Here is a 24668-nt window from a genome sequence, read left to right as displayed (position 1 = left end):
CCTCTAGGGTCAGCCCAGCCTGGGCATAAGTGAAGGAAATGCAATCTGCCAGACAATTAGAGATTTGCGTTTCCCAATGGCCATCCCCATCCTGTTGGGATCAAAAGAATTAAAAAGTTGGGCAAATTATCTGTGGGGCCTTCTCTGCTCCACATAGTAGGCCAATGCTCACTTCCAGTCCAAGGCGTGCAAAGTACTTTCACCAGGATGGGCATGAGGTCTGGGAAAGAATATTGGCAAGACAATCAACACGATACAACGTTTGGTAGGAACTTAGGGTGCGTGCGGACGACTATGTTATGATGAAACTTAGTATAAGATGCAACCACTACTAGAGCCTGAAGCTCACTGACCCTACAAGCTGAAGTAACAGCCACTAAGAAAATGACCTTCCAGTCAAGTACTTCAGACAGCAGGAATTCAGTGGCTCAAAAGGAGCTTTCGTCAGCTGGGTGAGAACGACATTGAGGTCTCATGACACAGGTGGAGGTTTGACCGGGGGCTTTGACAAAAGCAAACCTCTCATGAAGCGAACAACTAGAGGCTGTCCAGAGATGGCTGACCCTCTGCACGGTGATAAGCACTAATTGCACTGAGGTGAACCCTTAAGGAGTTGGTCTTGAGACCAGACTCAAAGAGGTGAAGAAGGTATTCAAGCAGGGTCTGTGTAGGGCAGGAGACAGGAACTACGACCTTGACCTCACACCAAATGGCAAACCTCCACATTTGAAAGAATACCACCTCTTAGTGGAATCTTTCCTGTAAGCCAGCAACACCCAGGAGACACCCTCTGACAGACCTAAAGAAGCAAATTCTAGGCTCTCAACATCCAGGCTGTGAGGGCCAGAGACTGAAGATTGGGATGTAGAAGAGAGCCCTCGTTCTGCGTGATGAGGGTCAGAAAACACTCCAGTCTCCATGGTTCTTCAGAGGATAACTCCAGAAGAAGAGGGAACCAGATCTGCCAAGGCCAGTAAGGTGCAATCAAGATCATGGTCCTGTGGTCTTGACTAAATTTCAGCAAAGTCTTCCCCACAAGAGGAATAGGAGGATAGCGTACAGAAAACCTATCGCCTAATGCAGGAGGAAGGCATCTGACACCAGTCTGTCATGAGCCTGAAGTCTGGAACAGAACAGAGGGATTTTTTGATTCAGTTGAGTGGCAAAAAGATCCACTAAGGGGGTGACCAACACTTGGAAGATCTCGCGGGCAACGCCTATGATGAGGGACCACTCATGCGGTTCCATAACCCTGCTCAGTCTGTTGGCCAGTCTGTTGTTTTTTTTTCCGTCAGATAAGTGGCCCGAAGGAACATGCTATGTTTGCGAACCCAGCGCCACATCCTGATACAGACGGCATGAGCTTGTGCCCCCTGCTTGTTGGTGCAATGCATCGCAACCCGGTTGTGTGCTTGAATGAGCACAATTTGGTTGGACTGCCAATCTCTGAAAGCCTGTAGAGAGTTCCAGATCACCTGGAGCTCCAGAAGATTGAGCTGAAGACCTGTTTCCTGGAAGGACCAGACTCCCCGAGTGTGAAGCCCATCTACATGAGCTCCCCAACCTAGGAGAGACGCATCAATCATCAGAACCTTTTGAGGCTGAGGAATTTGGAATGGAAGTCCCAGAGTCAAATTGGGTCAAATGGTCCACCAGAACAGAGAGTGAACAAGCTGTGGAGACACTTGGATGACATCTGCTAGATCTCCCATGGCCTGACACCACTGGGAGGCTAGGGTCCATTGGGTGGGTCTCATGTGAAGGCGCGCATGGGGCACAAACTGTGAAGCTATGTGGCCCACAACCTCAACATCTGCTGAGCTGTGACCTGCTGACAGGCTCAAACCTGAGAAGCCAGAGCAACAAGAGTGTCCGCTCTCGGTCCTGGGAAAAAAGCTTGAACCTTCTGTGTATCAAGCAGGGCTCCAATGAATTCCAATTGCTCAGCAGAGTGAAGATGGGACTTGGGGTAGTTTATAACGAACCCTAGTAGTTCTAGGTGCCCAGCGCTCCCACCAGGTGCTGTGGAGGACTTGCAGCCCTTCTGCATTTCCTCACAGCTGTATCCGGGGTGACTCCAGTTCCACCCCGATCTTCCCAGGGCCCTCGCTCCAAGTGCACAGAGTTTCCAGATGCTTTTTGGCTAGGATCAGGCGACCCTCAGGGGGAGGAATGCTGGCTTCGGCCTAACCCCTGGTAAGCCTTTCCTCAGCTGAGAGGTGCCCAGCTCTACCACCGGCTGCCTTTCAGGTGCTGTGGAGGACTTGCAGCTCATCTGCATATCCTTACAGCCTTCTCCTGGGTGACACCCAGGTCCACTCCGACCCACTCAGGGCCTCCGCTCTAGGTGCCGCACGCCTAACGGTGCACGGGGCATTTTTCTCTCTACATCTAATCTTCTTCCCAGTTGCTAAAGTACCTCAGTCATTTATGGCCCCTATTCACATTCTCTTCCTAGCCCTGTCCCTTCCTAATCTTTTCCCTCACCCCCTACCTCTCTCTGCTACAGGAACTCACTGCCCATCCATCGACTTCATCACCTCACCTTCTCTCCTACCCTCTTCCTCCCTCTTGGCTTTTAATCTCCGCCTCTTTCTTCCGTCCATTTTGCCTTCCCCATTCCACCTAAATACCTCTCGCGTTCGACGCCTTCGTGGCCACACCTCTCCTACTCTCCTCCACTCTCTTTTACTCCTTCTCTTACTCTCAGCCGGTGACATCAATCCCAATCCTGGCCCCCCTCACCAACTATTATCCCAACTCTACAGATCTCACCGCGACCTCTCTATTTCTCTACTCCCCTCCTCTTCTCTGCCCTTCTCTTGCGCCCTATGGAAAGCCCGCTCTATCTGTAACAAACTCGCAAATATCCAGGATCTCTTTATCTCGCGTCACCTCCATCTGCTCGCCATAACAGAAACCTGGCTCTGCCCTGATGACTCTGCTTCAGTCGCAGCCCTGTGCCATGGCGGTTATCTATTTTCACATACTCCTCGCCCTGCTGGCCGTGGGGGCGGTGTTGGACTACTTCTCTCTCCCTCCTCCAGATTTCAACCCCTTCTTCCACCTCAATCTCACTGTTTTTCCTCCTTTGAAGTCCACTCTATCCGCCTTTTCTCTCCTCTGCCTCTTCGAATAACGGTCATTTATCGTCCCCCTGATAAGTCCCTTTCATCCTTTCTCAGTGACTTTGACGCCTGGCTTGCCTTCTTCCATGATCCTTCCTCCCCCTCTCTCATCCTTGGTGACTTTAATATTCCTGCTAATGATCCTTCCAACTCTTATATTTCCAAGTTGCTCGCTTTAACATCCTCCTTTAATCTCCAACTATGCTCCACCTCCCCCACTCATCAAAATGGTCACTGTCTTGATCTCATCTTCTCCTCCAACTGTTCACCCTCTAGTTTCCTTTCCTCTGATCTTCCCTCCTCTGATCACCATCTTATAACTTTCACACTTAAATCTCCTCCCTCCCAGTCCCGTCCTATCTTATCTAATTTATCTAGGAATCTTCACGATATTGACCCTTCATCTCTACCCTCCCATGTTTCAAACCTCCTCTCTACTGTGGCACCATCCACGTCTGTCAACGAGGCTGTTTCTTCTTACAACAATACTCTATCCTCTATCTTAGACACTCTTGCACCTTTGATGACCCGCCCTGTAAGGCGTACAAAACCCCAATCTTGGCTGACTTCTAATATCCGCTACCTACGTTCCTGTACCCGCTCCGCCGAACGCCTCTGGCGGAAATCTCGGGCCCTTGCTGATTTCTTACACTTTAAGTTCATGCTGACCTCCTTCCAATCTGCTCTTTTACGTGCCAAACAGGATTATTATATCCAACTGACCAACTCTTTTGGCTCTAATCCTCGACTTCTCTTCACCACATTGAACTCTCTCCTCAAGGTGCCCCCTCCCCCAACTCCCCCTTCATTATCTCCTCAGACCCTTGCTGAATTCTTTCACAACAAGGTTCAAAAGATAAACCTTGCTTTCTCTACCTCACCCCTCTCCCTCCACTAGTCCATTCCCCTCTCTCTCCTTCCCCTCATTCCCTTTCCTCCTTTCCTGAAGCTACTATTGAGGAAACTACACTTCTCCTTTCTTCCTCAAAATGTACCACCTGTTCCTCTGATCCCATTCCCACCCACCTTCTTAATGCCATCTCTCCTGCTCTTATTCCTTTTATCTGTCACATTCGCAACCTCTCACTTTCCACTGCAACTGTCCCTGCTGCCTTTAAACATGCTGTGGTCACACCTCTCCTTAAGAAGCCTTCACTCGACCCTACTTGTCCCTCTAATTACCGACCCATCTCCCTCCTTCCTTTTCTCTCCAAATTACTTGAGTGTGCTGTTCACCGCCGCTGCCTTGATTTTCTCTCCTCACATGCTATTCTTGACCCACTACAATCTGGTTTTCGCCCTCTCCACTCAACCGAAACTGCGCTTACTAAAGTCTCCAATGACCTATTACTGGCTAAATCCAGAGGTCAATATTCCATCCTCATTCTTCTTGATCTTTCCGCTGCTTTTGACACTGTCGATCACAGCATACTTCTCGATACCCTGTCCTCACTTGGATTCCAGGGCTCTGTCCTTTCCTGGTTCTCTTCCTACCTCTCCCTCCGCACCTTTAGTGTTCACTCTGGTGGATCCTCTTCTACTTCTATCCCTCTGCCTGTCGGCGTACCTCAGGGTTCTGTTCTTGGTCCCCTCCTCTTTTCTATCTACACTTCTTCCCTTGGTTCATTAATCTCATCCCATGGCTTTTCCTACCATCTCTATACTGATGACTCCCAAATCTACCTTTCTACCCCTGATATCTCACCTTGCATCCAAACCAAAGTTTCAGCGTGCTTGTCTGACATTGCTGTCTGGATGTTTCAACGCCACCTGAAATTAAATATGACCAAAACCGAGTTTCTCATTTTCCCCCCCAAACCCACCTCCCCGCTCCCCCCGTTTTCTATTTCTGTTGATGGCTCTCTCATTCTCCCTGTCTCCTCAGCTCGAAACCTTGGGGTCATCTTTGACTCTTCTCTCTCCTTCTCTGCTCATATCCACCAGATTGCCAAGACCTGTCGTTTCTTTCTTTACAACAGCCGTAAAATCCGCCCCTTTCTTTCCGAGCACTCTACCAAAACCCTCATCCACACTCTTGTCACCTCTCGTTTAGACTACTGCAATCTGCTTCTTGCTGGCCTCCCACTTAGTCACCTCTCCCCTCTCCAGTCGGTTCAAAACTCTGCTGCCCATCTCGTCTTCCGCCAGGGTCGCTTTACTCATACTACCCCTCTCCTCAAGACCCTTCACTGGCTCCCTATCCGTTTTCGCATCCTGTTCAAACTTCTTCTACTAACCTATAAATGTACTCACTCTGCTGCTCCCCAGTATCTCTCCAAACTTGTCCTTCCCTACACCCCTTCACGTGCACTCCGCTCCATGGATAAATCCTTCTTATCTGTTCCCTTCTCCACTACTGCCAACTCCAGACTTCGCGCCTTCTGTCTCGCTGCACCCTACGCCTGGAATAAACTTCCTGAGCCCCTACGTCTTGCCCCATCCTTGGCCACCTTTAAAACTAGACTGAAAGCCCACCTCTTTAACATTGCTTTTGACTCGTAACCACTTGTAACCACTCGCCTCCACCTACCCTCCTCTCTTCCTTCCCGTTCACATTAATTGATTTGCTTACTTTATTTATTTTTTGTCTATTAGATTGTAAGCTCTTTGAGCAGGGACTGTCTTTCTTCTATGTTTGTGCAGCGCTGCGTACGCCTTGTAGCGCTATAGAAATGCTAAATAATAGTAGTAGTAGTAGTAGAATAGTTCACTGCATGGACTCCCGAGCACCATCCTTTGACGTGCTCTTTACCAGCCAATCGTTGAGGTAAGGAAGTACATGGACTCCCAGTGGGCTGGAAGTATTGGGATGTCAGTGTATGCATCTATCAAGTCCAGAGAGAATAGCCAATCGTTCTCCTGAATCATGGGTAGAAGGGTGCCCAGGGAAACCATCCTGAACTTTTCTCTGACCAGGAATTTGTTCAGAGCCCTTAGGTCTATGATGTCCCCCTGTCTTCTTTTGCATGAGAAAGTACCTGGCATAGAATCTCTGCCCTTCTTTCCCTGGTGGAACGGGTTCAACCACATGGGCCTTCAGAAGGGTGGAGAGTTCCTCTGCAAGTACCTGCTCGTGCTGAGTGCTGAAGTAAGGCGCTCACTGTGGGCAATCTGGACATTTTTGAAGCCAATTGATGGCATATCCGAGGCAGTCTATTTGAAGAACCCACCGGTCGGAGGTTACAAGTGGCCACCTTTCACAGAAAATGTTCAGCTCCCCCCCCCCCCCGACCGGCAAGTTGTGCAGGGCGGATACTTTTAGAGCTTCTATGCTCTGCCTTCGCTCTTATATCAAACCATAAGGTGTGATGATCACTATTACATAGGTGGGCACCCACCCGGATATCGGAAACACTACCTCCATTAGTGAGCAGTAGATCCAGCATCGACCCTTCCCTGGTGGGTTCTATCACCATTTGTCTGAGCAAGGCACTGACAGGCATCCACAATCTCCCTACTTCTTTCAGATTCCGCAGACGGGACGTTCCAATCCACGTCAGACAAACTGAAATCTCCCAACAGTAGCACCTCCCCTTTCATACCAATCTTTTGAATATCTTCTATCAGATCCTTGTCTAAATTCTCCGTTTGCGCAGGAGGTCTGTAGATAACCCCCGTGTGGATACAGGTTCTGTCTTCTCTTTCCAGGACAATTCATAAAGCTTCTTCCTTTCCCCAGGTTCCCCGCATTTCAGCCGCTCTGATATTGTCTCTCACATACAGAGTAACTCTTCCACCTTCTCTATCCTTCCTAAAAAGATTATAGCCCGGTACAGTCACATCCCATTCATGGGAATTACGACCTAGTGACATGGAAAACAAAGGAAACTTAAAAACTGGAGAAAAAAAAACCTAAAAATATAAGGGATGAGGAAAAAAGGGGACCCGAATACAGGTACACAAAAAATGTTCATAAAAATGAATACCAAAAGGCACAAAAAAGCTCTTTCAGACCAGAACCTTGAAGAGACACTGAAGAAAACAGTCTCTCTACACTGCGGTAGAAAAAGAACAGCGGTAACCACGCTCTTGCAGCAGGCGGGAATGCACTCACACTTGCGTGGTGGAGCATGTCTCTCACACTCCACAAAGCTCTGTAAAGCTTGTTATAAACTCCGGACCAGGCAATGCGGCACCACGTTACCCAATTGTGAGAATCAATGACCGGCTTGTCCTTAGAGAAAGACCTGTACGGTCCATCCAGTCTGTCCAACAAGATAAACTCATTACATATGGTATGTATACCTGTTCTTGATTCATCCTTGCCATTTTTAGGGCATAGGACCATAGATGTCTGCCTGGTACCAGCCTTTTTCTAAAATGTCTTTAGTTCTTGTCAAAGCCCCTGAAAAGCTCCACTCTGGCCTATCCAAATCTAATTCAGCCTCTATCAGGGCTTTCCTACCTAATCTCCCCTAATCTTCTATGGACCCGATCCTTCTAATCAGGATTCCTTTGTGTTTGTCACACACATGTTTGAAATCCATTACCGTTTTCATCTCCACCACCTCTCACGGGAGGGCATTCCAGACATCTAACATTCTGTTAGTGAAAAAATACTTCCTGACATTATTCCTGAGTCTGCCCCCTTTTGATTCAATTCATGCACTATAGTTTTACCACCTTCCCGTCTTTGGAAAAGGTTTGTTTGCAAATTAATACCTTTCAAATATTTGAACGTCTGTATCATATCACCCCTATTTCTCCTTTCCTCTAGGGTATACATGTTTAGGTCAGCAAGTCTCTCCACGTACATCTTGCTACGTAAACCTCCTACCATTTTTGTCGCTTTTCTCTAAACCACTTCAAGTATTTTTACATCCTTAGCAAGATAAGGCCTCCAAAACTGAAAGCAATACTTCAAGTGGGGCATCACCAATGACCTGTAGAGGGGCATCAACACCTCCTTTCTTCTGCTGGTTATACCCCTTTCCACGCAGCCTAGCATCCTTCTGGCCGCGGCCACTGCTTTGTCACTCTGTTTTGTCACCTTGAGATCTTCAAACACCATCATCCCAAGGTCCCTCTCCTGAGTCGAGCTTACCAATCTCTCCCTTCCTATCCAGTACATCTCTCTCATATTTCTGCACTTCTTGGCATTAAATTTTAACTCTCAGACCCTTGACCATTCTTCTAACGTTTGGAGATCCCTCCTCATAGTTTCTACTCCCTCCAGGGTATCCACTCTGTTGGCTATCTTTGTGTCATCTGCAAAAAGGCAAACTTTTCCTTCTAACACTTCAGTAATGTTTGCAAAAATATATTAAACATATATAAATACTAGTAAGAAAGGCCCGTTTCTGAGGTCAATGAAATGGGCGTTAGCAAGGCGCTTTCGTTCCCATCCCCCTCCCCTTATTGCTGGCATTAGACTTACCCTCCGTGCTTCAGGGTGGCCGTGGTCGTGGGCGCCCCGCCCCGGCCCGCCCCGTGACATAGAGAGTGGCTGGCTGGCTCCCTCGCTGCCTGTGACCTACAGCCTGCCTGGGTCACTCCCTCCAATCTTCGTCGCGTAGTAGATGGATGTATGCCCCGCCCTCGCGTCAAACGTGATGACGTTGAGGGCGGAGCGATGCGATTGGTTAAGTGTCATAGCTCCGCCCTCAACGTCATCACGTTTGATGCGAGGGCGGGGCAAATAGTAATGGGGCTAAATTCCGATCTCTGGCACCTCACAAACCGGAAGTTGCAGCTTCATTAGAACGTTGAGGTAGGCAATTATGTGCGGAAGGGGCATGGCTGTGGGTGGGTCTATCAGTGAGAGTGGTGCATGAGTGACAGTGAGTGGTGACAGCCTAAGTGCAGGGCTCCAGGGTTTCCCTGCCACAGAGTGAGCTTCAGAATGTTTGAGGTGAGAATTATTAATATAGATATTGTACATATAAAACATATTCAATCCTTAATTCAACCACTAGCACTATTCTAATTCACTCGTTGGTGATCTCCCAAATTGATTATTGTAATTCACTGTACAAAGGCCTCTGCTGTAAAGACCTCCGTAGATTACAATTCATACAAAATACAGTAATTTGTGTTATTTATAAAGTCAGTAGATATGACCATATAACTCCATTTTTGAAAGGTGCTCATTGGCTCCCAGTAACACACAGAATATCCTACAAATTCCTTCTCTTGGTATTCAAAACATTAGTTTCTGCCGAACTACTTTACCTTTTTCGTTACTTGAGCCATTATTCTCTTACATGCACCTTGCGTTCTCTTAATCAAAACAGATTAAACATCCCCTCTTACACGGAAATAGTTCATGAACACACTCAAACCTGTATCGTCTTGGTTCAAGGCCCCCAATTAAGGAATACCTTACCATTTCCCCTTCAATCAAGAACTACTTATTTACTGGCTCACTAAATATGCCAAATCTCAATGCAAACTCGACACTTGCCCTACCAGCCTAATAAGATCTGCACCCAAACAATTCAAACAAGACCTCATGAACCAAATAAACTACAGGCTCATAAACGGACTCTTCCCCACGGAAAATGGAAATGTCCTACTCACTCCTCTGCCTAAAGATACCAAGAAAAGCACAATGGACTTAGCCAACTACCGGCCAGTCGCTTCCATCCCACTCACAACAAAATTGATGGAAGGTATAGTGACGAAACAACTCACGGAATACCTGACCAAACACTCAATTCTACATGAGTCTCAATCAGGATTTCGATCAAATCATAGTACTGAAACTGTACTAGTGTCAGCAATGAACACATTCAAAACAACGATCGCAACCGGCAAGAACATACTCATTCTACAATTCGACATGTCTAGAGCCTTCGACATGGTGGATCATGGAATACTATTACACCTACTACAGTACTTCGGAATCGGAGGCCCAGTTCTCAAATGGTTTGAAGGATTCCTCACCACCAGATCCTACCAAGTAATAACGAATACGGACAGATCACCACCTTGGAGACCAGAATGCGGAGTTCCCCAAGGATCCCCCCTCTCACCAACTATCTTCAACCTAATGATGATACCACTAGCCAAACTCCTAGCCAATCAAAACCTTAACCCCTACATATATGCCGATGATGTTACGATCCATATCCCATTCAAAAGCGACTTAAATGAAATAACCAACAAGATCAACCAGAGCTTCCAGACTATGCACTCCTGGGCGGACTCATTCAAGCTAAAACTCAACGCAGAAAAAACTCAATGTCTAGTTCTCACCTCCCAATACAATACAAACAACTACCCTACAATAACTACACCCTACTGCACACTTCCTATCTCAGAAAATCTGAAAATCCTTGGAGTCACCACTGACCGAAACCTCACTCTCGACACCCACGCGAAGAACACTACGAAAAAAATGTTCCAATCGATGTGGAAACTCAAAAGAATAAAACCTTTTTTCCCAAGAAACATCTTCCGCACCCTAGTACAGTCACTGGTAATAAGCCACTTGGACTACTGTAATGCTCTATACGCAGGCTGCAAAGAACAGACCATCAAAAAACTCCAGACAGCCCAGAACACCGCAGCCAGACTCATTTTTGGAACACCTAAATACGAAAGTGCGAAACCCCTCAGAGAGAAACTGCACTGGCTCCCGCTCAAGGAACGAATCGAGTTCAAGATCTGCACGACTGTACACAAAATAATTCATGCGGATGCCCCACTCTATATGCTAAACCTAGTGGACTTACCTACCAGGAATGCCAAAAGATCGGCCCGTAAATTCCTCAACCTGAACTTCCCCAGCTGTAAAGGAATGAAATACAAACAGGCTTATGCTACTACCTTTGCGTACAAAAAGCACACAGTCCTGGAACGCACTACCCATGGCGCTGAAAACCATAACCAATCTAACAAGCTTTCGCAAAGCCCTGAAAACACATCTCTTCAACAGAGCCTACAAAAGTCACCCTCAATGAAACAAATCATTCCTTAAACTACCCAGGTACACCTAAGACACCTCTCACACGACCTTACCTAACACCTTTCCATCTGAATTCCTCTTTCACCTCAGCTTATGATTGACTGTCTTTTTTTTTTTTGTCTTCAAATCATGTAACGTTTTCATTTCCATACTCTGTAAGCCACACTGAGCCTGCAAAAAGGTGGGAAAATGTGGGGTACAAATACAATAAATAAATAAATAAATAAATAAATACTTTTCATCAGTTTAAAACTGAACTTAAAACCTTTCTATTCAACTATGCATTTAACTGAATTCTGTCTTTCGGATGTCCAGGTCCTGGACATAAGTATTTACCTACTGTGTCCTCCCCCACTCTCCTATCATAAATTGTAGTTCCTCCCCTTTTCCTCCATTGTCGGTCTTGTCTACTTCACAGTTTTTATTCTCCCATTAGATTGTAAGCCGACTGACGGTTTTCCATAGAGCGGGGTAGAACGTTTTAACAAACTTGGAATCTCTATGTTTATTAGCATTTGATATACCACCTAAGTAGCAAACTTTCTAGGTGGTTTACAATAAATCAAAATAATAAAACAACTTACAGAGAAAAACAAAACGGATAGGAAAAGAAACCATATGTAACAGTAACAGACCAGCCATGAATGCCTACCCATGCCACTGCAAGAGAAAAATAAAAAAAACAAACCTTTTTGAATTCCATCACTGTTTTCAAACCTCCTCCCCACCCCCCACTTACCACTGAAGAGTGTTTCAGGCATCCACTACTGGGTGAGCACCAGTTTGAATGTGTTGTATTTGACATTAAATTTAGAAACCTCATCTGGCTTTTTAGGCATCCTCCAGTACTTCGCTATACAGAGGGGAAGGTAGTAAAAAAAAAAAAGCTGGGCACCCTGCACTTGTTCCTCCTCCTTCTCTAGTGTTCTGAGCATGTGCTCAAGAGTTGTGCATAACGCACAGCTCTTGCACGCATACGCCAGGCAGCATCCTCCCTCTAACTTCTAAATAACTCCCTAATGCTCAGTGTTATGAGTGCACCTATATTAGCATCTCCTTAGTGTTGAGCATTAGAGAATTGCTCTGATATGCTGGTCCGGCGGTATTTTTCCATCACTGTTCAGAACAGTGCCGGAGTTTTGCAATCTGGCTGTAAGTCTTTTGGTGAAAATCTCATACCCTTTTGGTCACCTTCCTCTGAACATCTTGTCTGTCTATGTCTTTAGTGAGATACAGCCTCCACACCTGAACACAATACTCCAAGAGCGGCCTCACCAATGACCTGTACAAAGGCATTAACACCTCCTTCTTCTGCTGGTTATGCCTTTCTCTATACAGCCTAGCAGCCTTCTGGCTTTGGGCAGCACCTTGTCACAATGTTTTGCCAGCTTCAGATCCTCAGACACTATCACCCCAATGTCTCCTTCCTCATCTATACATATCAGCTTCTCACCTCCTACCACATACAGCTCCTTTTGAATTTTGTATCCCAAATGTATCACATCCTACATTTCTTCACATTAAAGCTTAACTGCCAAGCATTAGCCAAAGCTTCTAATTTTTGTAAATTACTTCTCAATAGTCCACTCCCGCCATTCTGTTGCCAATTATTGTGTCATCCACAAAAGGGCAAAATTTTCCTTCTATCCCTTCAGCAATATAACTCACAAAGGTACTTGAACAGAACCGACCCCAAGACGGATACCACAGGCAGTCCACTACTCACTTTTCTATCTTTTGAGCAAATTCCATTTAGCAGCACCAGCACCCTCTGCCACCTATCGGTCAACCAGTTTCTGATCGGTTTACCATTTTTGGTCCCACCCTCAAGCGATTCAGTTTATTCACGGAGCTTCCTATAAGAAGCACTATCAAAGGCTTTGCTGACATTAATGTAGACCATATCCAGTGCATACCCTGCCAAAGCAATTGTTAAGAGGTGGTGGCCTGATAAGAGATTGATAGTTACTGCAGAGAACAGTGAACTGCAAACAAGATGGTTCACAGCCAGCATAAGTTAAAAAAAAAAAAAAAAAAACAGAAAAATGCATTTTTTGTAGCACTGAACTGGAAAAACTCACTCACTTCATATTTAGGTGCTCCATGTTAATGTCTAGCAGCTTGAATACAAAAAGGTACAATAAAGTAGCCTATCTCCCACACTACAAACTATGTGAACACTGCTGTGCCAGAAAAACATCAGTTTATCACAACCTTGATAAAACTGTGGAGAACGCACAGTTGTCATCACCTGAAACATTCCCATCCCACCAATTAAAAAAAAAAAAAAAAAAAGAACCTTTTGTGCAAGAAAATCAGAACTGTGGCAAAGGAGAGAAGCATAAGAACAGTATAACTAAAAAGAAAAAAAAAGTGTCACCAGAAGTAACTATTCTGACAACATATGGAGAAAGAAGATCCTCAAACACCAAGAAACACAATCAAAGACCAAGAAAATGCAGCACAAAAGTACAGAAATTGTCCCTGCCATATTAGTGTCACAGCCTGGTTTAAAAAATTACAAGAACAACCTGACATACTGCCCCTACATTACACCTTATGAACTCTGTAAGGAAGCTCTCTTTGGCACAATGCAAAAGCTGAAACAAATATCAGCAGTAAATCAGAGAGCAAGAGATCATCGCCAACATACCCTGCCATAGGAGTGAGGCTCATTCCTGTCACAGTCCCCCTGATTCTATACGTTTGCCAAAAATTGCACACACAAAATTTATGCATGGCCCCGATCTGCATGCACAATTTAATAGAATAACAAGCCAATTAGTGCCAATAACTGGCTTTTTAACAAACAATTTTTGGCACGAATTAGATTTAATTGGGACTCTAACACATAAAATTTAGGCGTGGAATCCTAAAATTTACATGCAGTCCACAAAAGGGGGAGCGGAAATGGGAGGGTCATGAGTGTTTTGGGGTGTGATTTTGTGTTACGCACGTAATTACAGAATATGAGTGCTCTGAACATTAATTTAGATGCGGACATTTGCACCACATTTTCATTGGTGCAAATGGCAGTCCTAAATTTACACACAACCTCTATGCTTAAGTGTTTATTCTATACTCCGTGCCAAACTTTAGTCACAGTTTACAGAACACTGTTTAAGTGGATATTTTTTTGGCACCAATTTTTTTTAGGCGCTATATATAGAATCTAGCCCAGTAAGGTTAATTTTGCAGTCTGGAGACAGCCCTTGTAAGGGATGCTAGCAGCATCAGATTATATCGCAGGTCACATGCACAAGGTAAAATTATGTATCATACCTGATAATTTTCTTTCCATTAATCATAGCTGATCAATCCATAGACTGGTGGGTTGTGTCCATCTACCAGCAGGTGGTCATGTGCTGCCGGAAACTCCTCAGTATGTCAATATCCAAGCTCCATCCGCAGGACTCAGCACTTACTACTACTACTATTTAACATTTCTAGAGCACTACAAAGTGTACGCAGCGCTGTACAAACACAGAAGAAAGACAGTCCCTGCTCAAAGAGCTTACAATCTTAGAGAATTACACCCACAAAGGGACACTCTGCCCAGCTCACCACCGCCGAAACGGGGGAGGGGAATTAACCCATCTCATCCCCACACAAGTGGGGGAGGGGAATCCGTCCAGCTCATCCCCGCGGAGCGGGGGAGGGACACCACACCCGCCGATGCGGGGGGATCTGGCTTATCCTGCAACCGCGGGAGGAGCTGACTGACCCTAACACCGCCGAAGCGGGAGGGGTACAAAGCTGCCCTACTGCCGCACGAAGCGGGAGGGAGCGCCGGCAGAATTTAAGTCTCAATCCAGCCCCGTAAAACGGAGGGGAGAGGAATGCAGCAGCTCACTGTAACACAAATTCGTCTCAACTCTTGAAGAATCCATTGAAAATCTTGAACACGAAGTCCTCCTGAACAGGAACTGAAGACTAAACTTGAACCTGAAATGCAACCAGAATATAAACAATACCGATATGTGGGAGGGGTTATGGATTGATCAGCTATGATTAATGGAAAGAAAATTATCAGGTACGATACATAATTTTACCTTCCATATCATCATGCTGATCAATCCATAGACTGGTGGGATGTACCGAAGCAGTACTCACCCAGGGCGGGACAAAGAAATCCCTGACCGCAACACTGAAGCTCCAAACCGGGCCTCCGCCCGAGCAGCCACAGTCAAGCGGTAATGCCTGGAGAAGGTATGGGCCGATGCCCAGGTTGCCGCCTTGCAAATCTCCTCCAAGGAGACGGACCCGGCCTCTGCCATCGAGGCCGCCTGAGCTCTAGTGGAGTGAGCCTTCAGCTGGATAGGCGGCACCTTCCCCGCGGCCACATAAGCCGCTGCAATGGCTTCCTTGACCCATCTTGCCACTGTAGGCTTAGCAGCCTGCAGACCCTTACGAGGACCTGCAAACAGGACAAACAGATGATCCGACTTCCGGAAATCATTGGTCACTTCCACGTATCTGATGATGACTCGTCTCACATCTAGATATTTGAGAGCAGAGTATTCCTCTGGGTAGTCCTCCCTACGAAAGGAAGGGAGACAGAGCTGCTGATTCACATGGAAGCGAGAAACAACCTTGGGCAGGAAGGAAGGCACTGTGCGAATAGACACTCCTGCCTCAGTGAACTGCAGAAAGGGCTCTCGACATGAGAGTGCCTGGAGCTCGGAAACTCTTCTGGCTGAAGTGATAGCCACCAAAAAGACTGCTTTCAACGTCAGGTCTTTCAGAGATGCCCTTGACAAGGGTTCAAAAGGCGGCTTCTGCAAGGCTCTTAGCACCAGGTTGAGATTCCACGCAGGCACCACTGAGTGCAGAGGAGGGCGCAGGTGATTAACTCCCTTGAGAAAGCGCACCACATCTGGCTGCGAAGCCAGGGAAGCACCCTTCAGGCGGCCCCTGAAGCAAGCCAGAGCCGCTACCTGGACTTTAAGGGAACTGAGCGACAGGCCTTTCTCCAGACCTTCTTGCAGGAACGCCAACACTGAAGAAATTGGAGCAGTGAAGGGAGAAAGTGAGCCTGCTTCACACCATGCTGCAAAGGTACGCCAAACCCTGGCGTAAGCAGTAGAAGTAGAGCGCTTCCTCGCTCTTAGCATAGTGGCGATGACCTTGTCTGAGAAGCCCTTCTTTTCTCAGACGCTGCCGCTCAATAGCCAGGCCGTAAGACCAAAGGGGGAGGGATCCTCCATCACCACGGGACCCTGATGCAACAGGCCCTGCTCCACTGGCAGCCGCAGAGGATCGTCCACTGAGAGCCTGATCAAGTCCGCATACCAGGGATGTCTGGGCCAGTCCGGACCCACCAGGATTATCCAGCCCGGATGCTTTGCCACCCGGTCTAGCACCCTGCCCAACATGGGCCAGGGCGGGAACACATAGAGAAGCTCCTGTGTCGGCCACTGTTGGAGAAGAGCATCTACTCCCAGGGATCGAGGGTCCCGTCCTCTGCTGAAAAAACGCGGCACTTGGCAATCGGCCGATGACACCATCAGATCTAGGCTCGGCTGGCCCCAGCGCTTCGTGATGTCCAAGAACGCCTGAGCAGATAGCTGCCACTCTCCGGGATCCAAGGTACGGCGACTGAGAAAGTCCGCCTTGACATTCATGACTCCCGCAATGTGGGCCGCTGACAGCTGTTCCAGGTTCGCTTCCGCCCACTGGCATAGATTCATGGCCTCCTTGGCTAGAGGGGCGCTCTTGGTACCTCCCTGGCGGTTGACATAGGCCACAGCCGTGGCATTGTCCGACAGGACCCGTACTGGTTTCAACGCCAGTACCGGGAGGAACTCCAAACGCGCCAACCGAATGGCTCTGAGTTCCAGGCGGTTGATAGACCACTTTGCCTCTGCAGGAGACCAGAGCCCCTGCGCTCTCCTTCCCAAGCAGTGGGCTCCCCAGCCCGTCAAAGAGGCGTCCGTCATGACGACAATCCACTCCGGGGTCACAAGAGGCATCCCTGCAGACAACTTGTCTGTCTGCAGCCACCAGCTCAGCGCCTTGCGCACTGCTGGGTCCAAGGGAAGGCGCACAGCATAATCCTCCGACACCGGAGTCCAGCGCTGCAGCAGAGAGTGTTGTAGTGGTCTCATATGAGCCCTGGCCCAGGGCACTACTTCCATCGTGGCCGTCATAGAGCCCAACAGCTGCACATAGTCCCAAGCCCGGAGCGGAGAGGCTACTAGGAACTGGTCCACCTGAGCCTGAAACTTGACAATCCGATTGTCCGGCAGGAACACTCTGCCTAATTGGGTGTCGAATCGAACTCCCAGATACTCCAGGGACTGAGTCGGGCGCAGCTGGCTTTTCTCCCAGTTGATGATCCACCCCAGGGAGCTCAAAAGTGCAATCACCCGGTCCACAGCTTTGCCGCACTCTGCATAAGAGGGGGCTCGGATCAACCAGTTGTCCAGATAAGGATGGACTTGTACTCCTTCCTTTCTCAGGAAGGCCGCGATGACCACCATTACTTTGGAGAAGGTCCGCGGAGCAGTAGCCAACCCGAACGGGAGGGCTCTGAACTGGAAGTGTCGGCCCAGGACTGCAAAACGCAGAAAGCGTTGATGAGGAGGCCAGATGGAAATATGCAAGTACGCTTCCTTGATGTCCAAGGATGCCAGGAACTCCCCTGCCTTCACTGCCGCTATAACAGAGCGGAGGGTCTCCATGCGAAAGTGCCGAACTTTCAAGGCCCGATTGACCCCTTTGAGGTCGAGGATAGGCCGTACAGAACCTCCTTTCTTTGGTACCACAAAGTAAATGGAGTAACGTCCCTTGCCAAGCTGATTTTCTGGCACCGGAACGACCGCACCCAGGCGGATCAGATTGTCCAAGGTCTGCTGCACTGCCACAGCTTTGACCGGAGACTTGCAGGGAGAGAGTACAAACCCGTCTCTTAAGGGTCGGCAGAACTCTAGCTTGTAGCCGTCTCTGATGACTTCTAGCACCCAAGCGTCTGAAGTTACCCTGGTCCACTCGCCCAGAAACGAGGACAGGCGTCCTCCAATTTGCACTGGGCCATGGACCAGGACCCCGTCATTGGGTACGAGACCCTGGGGGAGGACCGGAGGGCGCACCTCCGGGACGGCGGTCTCTGCGAAAGGAATGCTGCTTGGGGGAGAAGTTCCTCTTGAAGGAAGAGGGGGCAGAGGAGCCCGACTTGCCCGGGGTGTACCGACGGGCTTCCTGAAACCGTCCTCTGGAGATACCGGGGCGAGCACTGGCCCGAGCCCTGACCTCTGGTAACCTCTTGCCCTTAGACGTGCCGAGATCGGTCACAATTTTGTCCAGCTCGACCCCAAAGAGCAGCTTGCCTTTAAAAGGCAACTTAGCCAGGCGGGACTTAGAGGCGTGGTCCGCAGACCAATGTTTCAGCCAAAGCCACCGCCTCGCAGAGACTGTCTGAGCCATACCTTTAGCCGAGGCTCTCAAGACATCATACAGCAAGTCTGCCAAATAAGCCAAGCCCGATTCCAGGGCCGGCCAATCAGCCCTCAAGGAAGGATCCGAGGGGGAAGCCCGCTGCACAATCGTCAGGCACGCCCTGGCCACGTAGGAGCCACAAACTGAGGCCTGCAAACTTAAGGCAGCCGCCTCGAAGGACGACCTTAAGGCCGCCTCCAATCTTCTGTCTTGGGCGTCCTTTAGGGCCGTGCCACCTTCCACCGGGAACGCCGTTTTCTTAGTCACCGCAGTGATTAAGGAATCCACGGTAGGCCAAAGAAAGGCCTCACGTTCACTTTCAGGCAAAGGATAGAGGCGGGACATAGCCCTAGCCACTTTGAGGCTCGCTTCCGGGACATCCCATTGAGCCGAAATAAAGGTGTGCATGGCATCATGCACGTGGAAGGTTCTAGGCGGGCGCTTCGTCCCCAGCATAATGGCGGAGCCAACAGGGGCTGAGGGAGAGACGTCCTCCGGAGAGGAAATCTTTAAAATGCTCATGGCCTGCATTAACAGGTTGGGCAAATCCTCTGAGCGAAAGATCCGTGCTGCAGAGGGGTCATCCGCTCCATCCGAGCGGGAATCCGTCTCCTCCAAGGAATCCCCAAAGGACCGTTGGGAGAACTCAGATACGCTGCCCTCATCTACATCAGAGGAAACAGCGTCCTCTAAGGCCTGGGAATCCACCTGAGGGCGTTTACTTCCGGGGGCCTCAACCCCTTTATCGGACAAGGGAGAAGGGGCAGCGTTCTGCATAAGGAAGGCCTGATGCAGCAGCAAAATAAACTCGGGGGAGAAACCCCCCAGACTGTGCACTTCAGCAGCCTGGGCCACAGCCCTAGACGCACCCTCAACCGGCGCTCGTAAGAGCGGGGGAGAAACATGCTGCGCATCCAAGATGGCGTCCGGCGCGACACTCCGCGAAGGAGCCGCGCGGGAAGAACGGCGCTTAACTTTAGCCGCTTTTTTGCCGTCGCCCAAATCAAGGGCGGCCATGGCATGAACGTCTCCCAGCTCAAGGGCGGCCCAAGAAGAAGCCGTCCGAGCAGAGTGGCCGGCCAAGATGGCGGAGGCGAGCAGCGGGGGATGGGCGTTTATGGCGGGAAAAACCGCCGCACCGGAGGAAGACCCGGGACACTGACCGGCCTCCGAACTGACACCCAACAAGGGCGAATCAGACTTTAATACCCCCGCATCCCCGCTAGGAGCACACACGCGGTCCGGGGAGCGCACACGCGGTCCGGGGAGCGATTCTTCGCGCCCTCGCCCTCCGACGCCATAGGCCACGTGGAGATCAATCGGGGAACACCCTGCCCGCTATAAAAAAGGTAAAAATTACCTGCTTCTCGCTCCGAGCTGTAACGACCTGGTGTCCCAGTGAGTAGCTGCAATAAACGTTTAAATAAACGTCGAAATAAACGCCTTTAAGGACGTCCAAAATTTTTTTATTTTTTTTTTAACGGAGCCAGCGGGAGGGGGGAGAAAAGGAGGGACCTGGCGCCACCAGGTTTGCACTTGCTCAAGAAAAGCCCTCAACCCCAGGCACTCAACAAAACCTAAAAATTAGGCTTGGAGGCCTAGCCAGAGCTGCTACTGTATGTGACCACCACCTGCTGAGATAGAGAACATACTGAGGAGTTTCCGGCAGCACATGACCACATATAGGGAGGCAAAAGGATTGCTCTCTATCTCCACCTGCTGGTAGATGGACACAACCCACCAGTCTATGGATTGATCAGCATGATGACATGGAATATCACAACTTAGTGATCTGATTTTCCACTTATTGGTGCAAAATTGTACAGAAAAATGTCCCAAATTGAAAAAGCTATCTTCCCATCACAAAGAGAATAGAAATTATACCAGATATCTTATGTCTACTGCTCCCAGCACTGAAATTTCAATGATGAGCCTTCCTACAATTGGAAGCCAGACAGAACACATTTCACTTAATTATTTCAGTTCTTTCATAGGACAGTTTGTGCTTCTTACAGTATGCTTCAAAAAAGAAATAGCATAACATACTCAGAATTACACTTCTAAATAAGCAAATAAGATACATTTCTCTGGCATATGACACACCCCTCTGTACAGTGATTGGCAGACATCACATCTAACCATCTTACCGTTTCAGTACAAAAAGGCATTTGGTTAGAAAACAATGAACAAATCTGATGTCAGATCCAGCTATTTTTTTTTTTTTTTGAGACAACAGATAACACTTACCCAACAGCAAAAATCAACAGAACTAGAATTTGATTTAAATTTTCTTTTTCAAGAGCTCAGAATAAAGGAAAGCTTATGGTTAATTATCAATAGATATTCTAAAATTGTCAGATACACCACAGTGTAGTAATGTCAAGTAATTCCAAAGTCTTACCTTGCAGGTTTGTGATACTGGCACAAGAAGTCAAACCGAGCATCTGGAACTGGAACACGACTCTCATTGGGATCAATCGTACAGAAAGGAAAGTTTTCTGCTTGTGCCTGACTCTTGGTTAATACATTAAAGAATGTTGACTTCCTACGAAAAGAAGGGGAAGAACACAGATCTTAGGTTTTAGTGAACGCAAGGTTGCAGATCCAAGCTGGCTGCTCTAAAACCAAAACGCCTACTCCAGGTCAACAGCATATATGAAGCACTAGCTACTTTATTTAAAACACTTTTTATAAAGCTATAGGTTCATGTATGACTGTGCAAGAACCTCTACTTTTCTATATTCCTTTGGTCTTTACTCCCTCTCGTGCATACTCATCAGGCCCACCAGTGGCCCTTGGGGACTGGGAGTGAAGAACAAGGCTATATTCAGTGCAGAAAACTAGATTCAGACATGGGGGGGGGGGGGGAGGAGAAGGTACAGAAGCCTACGGTGGCAGAATAAATGTTGCAATCCAACACAAAGATGCTGCACTATCACTTGGCAACACACTGCCACAAGAGGTCATCAGCTTTGTGAAGAGGGGTAGAAGACAACAGAGTAAGAAGAGGCTCCAACAGACTCAGAATGAGTTACTTAATTGCTGTTCACATAAAGTCCAATGCCCCATTCTAAACAAAAGCTCAAAATGCAGTGATCACTGCTCTTGAAGGACATCATGACCATTAATAAATTTACAAAATAAAAGAATCACTATATAATCGTATAATCAACAGTTCAAAAGAAATAGCATTACACTGATGAAAACCAGATCATAGGCCCATGTATTAAGGAAACAAACCGCATTACATTAAGGGGAAAAACTTTGTCTCCCTCTCCATTAGCTAGCCAAACAGTCTATACAAGAGGACACATTAAAAAAAAAAAAATCAAACTCAGTAATCATAAGTTACAAGCCAATAGCAAAGCAGCCTTCATGATACTTGAAATTCCAGCTCCCCTAGAATTTCATCCCAGTCACAAACAGGCAAAAGAGATTCCTACTCTCACTTTTAATTTTGTGGTTCATGAACTCTTTCCCAGCAGATTCCTATAAGGAAATGGGACTTGATATAGCACTAACTACTACATTAAATGATAACAGAGAAAGACCAATGACTTGGGTTCCTGTTGCATGTCCTTCTTCACCATGTTAACATAAATACCAGTGTCTGCAGCTTTTCTTTTACTGAAGGTTGCATCTGAACTTGTTACAGTACACAAACTAAACACTACTACTACTACTACTATTAAACATTTCTATAGCGCTGCTAGACTTACGCAGCGCTGTACAAATTAACATGAAAAGACAGTCCCTGCTCAACAGAGCTTACAATCTAAATTGGACAGACGAACAGAGTGATGGTAACTAATACAAAAAATGGATCATTCGGAGGCCTGAGTTAATACGCTTTCAGTTTGGGACTCTTTTTAACCTGCTTCCCATCTTTATTGTTGTTACTTCAGTTCATCCTACTGATCTGATATTTGCTTTATCCAGATTCTCCATATCCAGGGCATCCATTCTATTTCTTAATTGTGCTATACAGGATCTTGAAATCAATTTCTCCACAATGTTTCTATTTCATGTAGTTGGTGGTGTTTCCGTCATACTAATGTCCTTCAAGCCTGTTTTTGTTTCTCTCTAAACAGTTTATTTTGATATTTTGATAAACACTTGCACTTTCTGGGTCTGAAGACTATTTTGAAGCTTTTGGCAGCAGCTTTTCATACAGACATACAGACTATCAGAGATCTGAACACTGAGATGAATGTTTTCCCCTAGTGCAAGAGTTTATTACCGAGATGGGCAAACTTGGCCACACTCAGCCCACAGGAGGTTTCAGTTTGGTCCACAGTGGTGAACTAGTTCCCAGCCCATGGCAAAAGCATGTTAACTTCCAACAACAAATAACACTGTAAGGCTAGAAAATTATCATCAATGGCCTGTTGGATTTCTAGAGAAACCCTTCCCTTGCTTCTCAAACAACTTTCTGTACCGCATCCCCAACAAGTTTGCAAAAAAAGGCTTACTCACCCCTGATACTAGAGAACTCTTTTGCAAATTATGGTATGTATCTTGATTTGTTAGAGACAAGTTGTGAGGGTATGTATAGATAGGAGCAGTGAAATCTGGGTGGTCATTTCTTGCTGCTCCATACACAATTCACTGCATTCAGTGTGCACTATAGAACCATGACCTTCATTGTTTTTCAAGGCAGAGCCACTTTACAAAAAAGCTTTAGTGTAAGAAACAGGGCCATTATTGAATCAAGAGGCTTGTGCCCAAGTTGACAGTATCCTCCACCAATAATAACATGATCAGTTTAGGAGGTTTCCTTCCAATGATATTGCCAATCCAGTAGTTCAACTATACACATAGCAAAATGAGAAATTAAAATGAAGTCTGCTCACTCATACACACTTCCTCCCAGCCCAGTTCTCTGCTTCACACACATTTTCCCCTCCTCTCTCTACATTTAACAATTCTCCTGCCTCATCACCCCAACACCCTTCCTTCCCAAGCTACTCATCCCCAACCTCATACCAGCCAATTTCAATCCCCACCCACTTCTCACTTCTCCCTCCAGTTTGTTGATCTCCCACTCATTTTCTCCAGCACCACCTCTAGAACAAGTATTCTGTGTTGTTCCAATCCAAAACATACAATGACCAAACTCTTACACTGTTCTCAAACAAAACAGTGTAGGAGTCTGGGTACCACATAGCTCAACCTGTGCAATGTCCAAAGAATATATATTGGAGAGAATCCGCCTAAAGCGGAGAACTCAAACACCACACGGGAAAACACAAAGATAAGACAAAAAAAGTGGGAGTTTGACCACGGATGCCAAAGACTGTAGAGAGGTATACTTGAAATCAAATGTTTATTTGGTAAAAAGGCCGCTAGGCCTGCATCAGGAGTCTACAATAAAAATATATAAATACAAATGAAAAAACAAAATTTACAGTAAAAGAAAGAGTTCAAATAAAAAAATTTTCAATATATGAAAGAATGATGGCAAATAAGAACAAGTAAAATATTCATATATATTAAAACCAAAAATATACAATAAAGGAATAATAAGGGCATACACAAATACATAAAATCAATGTACGTGGTCATATCATATGGGTACAATAATAAAGATGGTTTGAATAAATGATAAAAATGGTGCGCATACTAATATGTAAACAAAGAAAATAACAAAAGAGTAGTTCAAAATATTACATGTATATTACATCAAGCCAAATTACAGTTTTCAGCTTTTTTCTCACTGCTAGATATCTCACTGCCAGATATTCACTAAATTAATCCCAATAGCATGTTTGCATGACGTATTGATGAATATTATTTTTTTGAACTACTTTTTTGTTATTTCCTTTATCTATATAATGTTTTTGGTACGTATATTTCCTTCATTTATTTGCATGTGATGTAAAGATATTTTTTAGTGCTGTTCTATTTGTTTACATATTAGTATGCGCACCATTTTTATCATTTATTCAACAACAGGAGAGATTTTGTTAATCATCACTTTAAAAACTAATAATAAAATTTTGAACTGCATCCTAAAATCCACAGGATGCCAATGCAAAGAAACCAAAGCAGGGGTAATATGCTCATATCACCTCAATCCTATCAGAATGAGGTAACCACTGCTGCTAAACAATTGCTGGTCTCTTGCCCCCCCCCCCCCCCATATTTCTCACCATCATTAGTACCAGTCTTTCTCAAGGATTGGTTCCTGACAT

General features: G+C 46.6%; 1 protein-coding gene across 2 annotated transcripts in view; it reads right to left on the bottom strand.

The window, feature by feature from the left end:
• OLA1 (Obg like ATPase 1) overlaps nt 1-24668 on the bottom strand; it is a 410460-nt gene that overhangs the window by 379275 nt on the left and 6517 nt on the right. For both annotated transcript variants that reach the window (XM_030209701.1, XM_030209702.1), the window contains exon 3: nt 20876-21019. In XM_030209701.1, the coding sequence (XP_030065561.1) occupies nt 20876-21019 (144 nt within the window). The remainder of the gene's footprint in view (nt 1-20875; nt 21020-24668) is intronic.

The sequence above is a fragment of the Microcaecilia unicolor genome, chromosome 7 (assembly GCF_901765095.1).
Source record: "Microcaecilia unicolor chromosome 7, aMicUni1.1, whole genome shotgun sequence".
Lineage (NCBI taxonomy): Eukaryota > Metazoa > Chordata > Amphibia > Gymnophiona > Siphonopidae > Microcaecilia > Microcaecilia unicolor.
The sequence above is the reverse complement of the archived record's forward strand: the minus strand, read 5'-3'. Positions and strand labels throughout refer to the sequence as shown.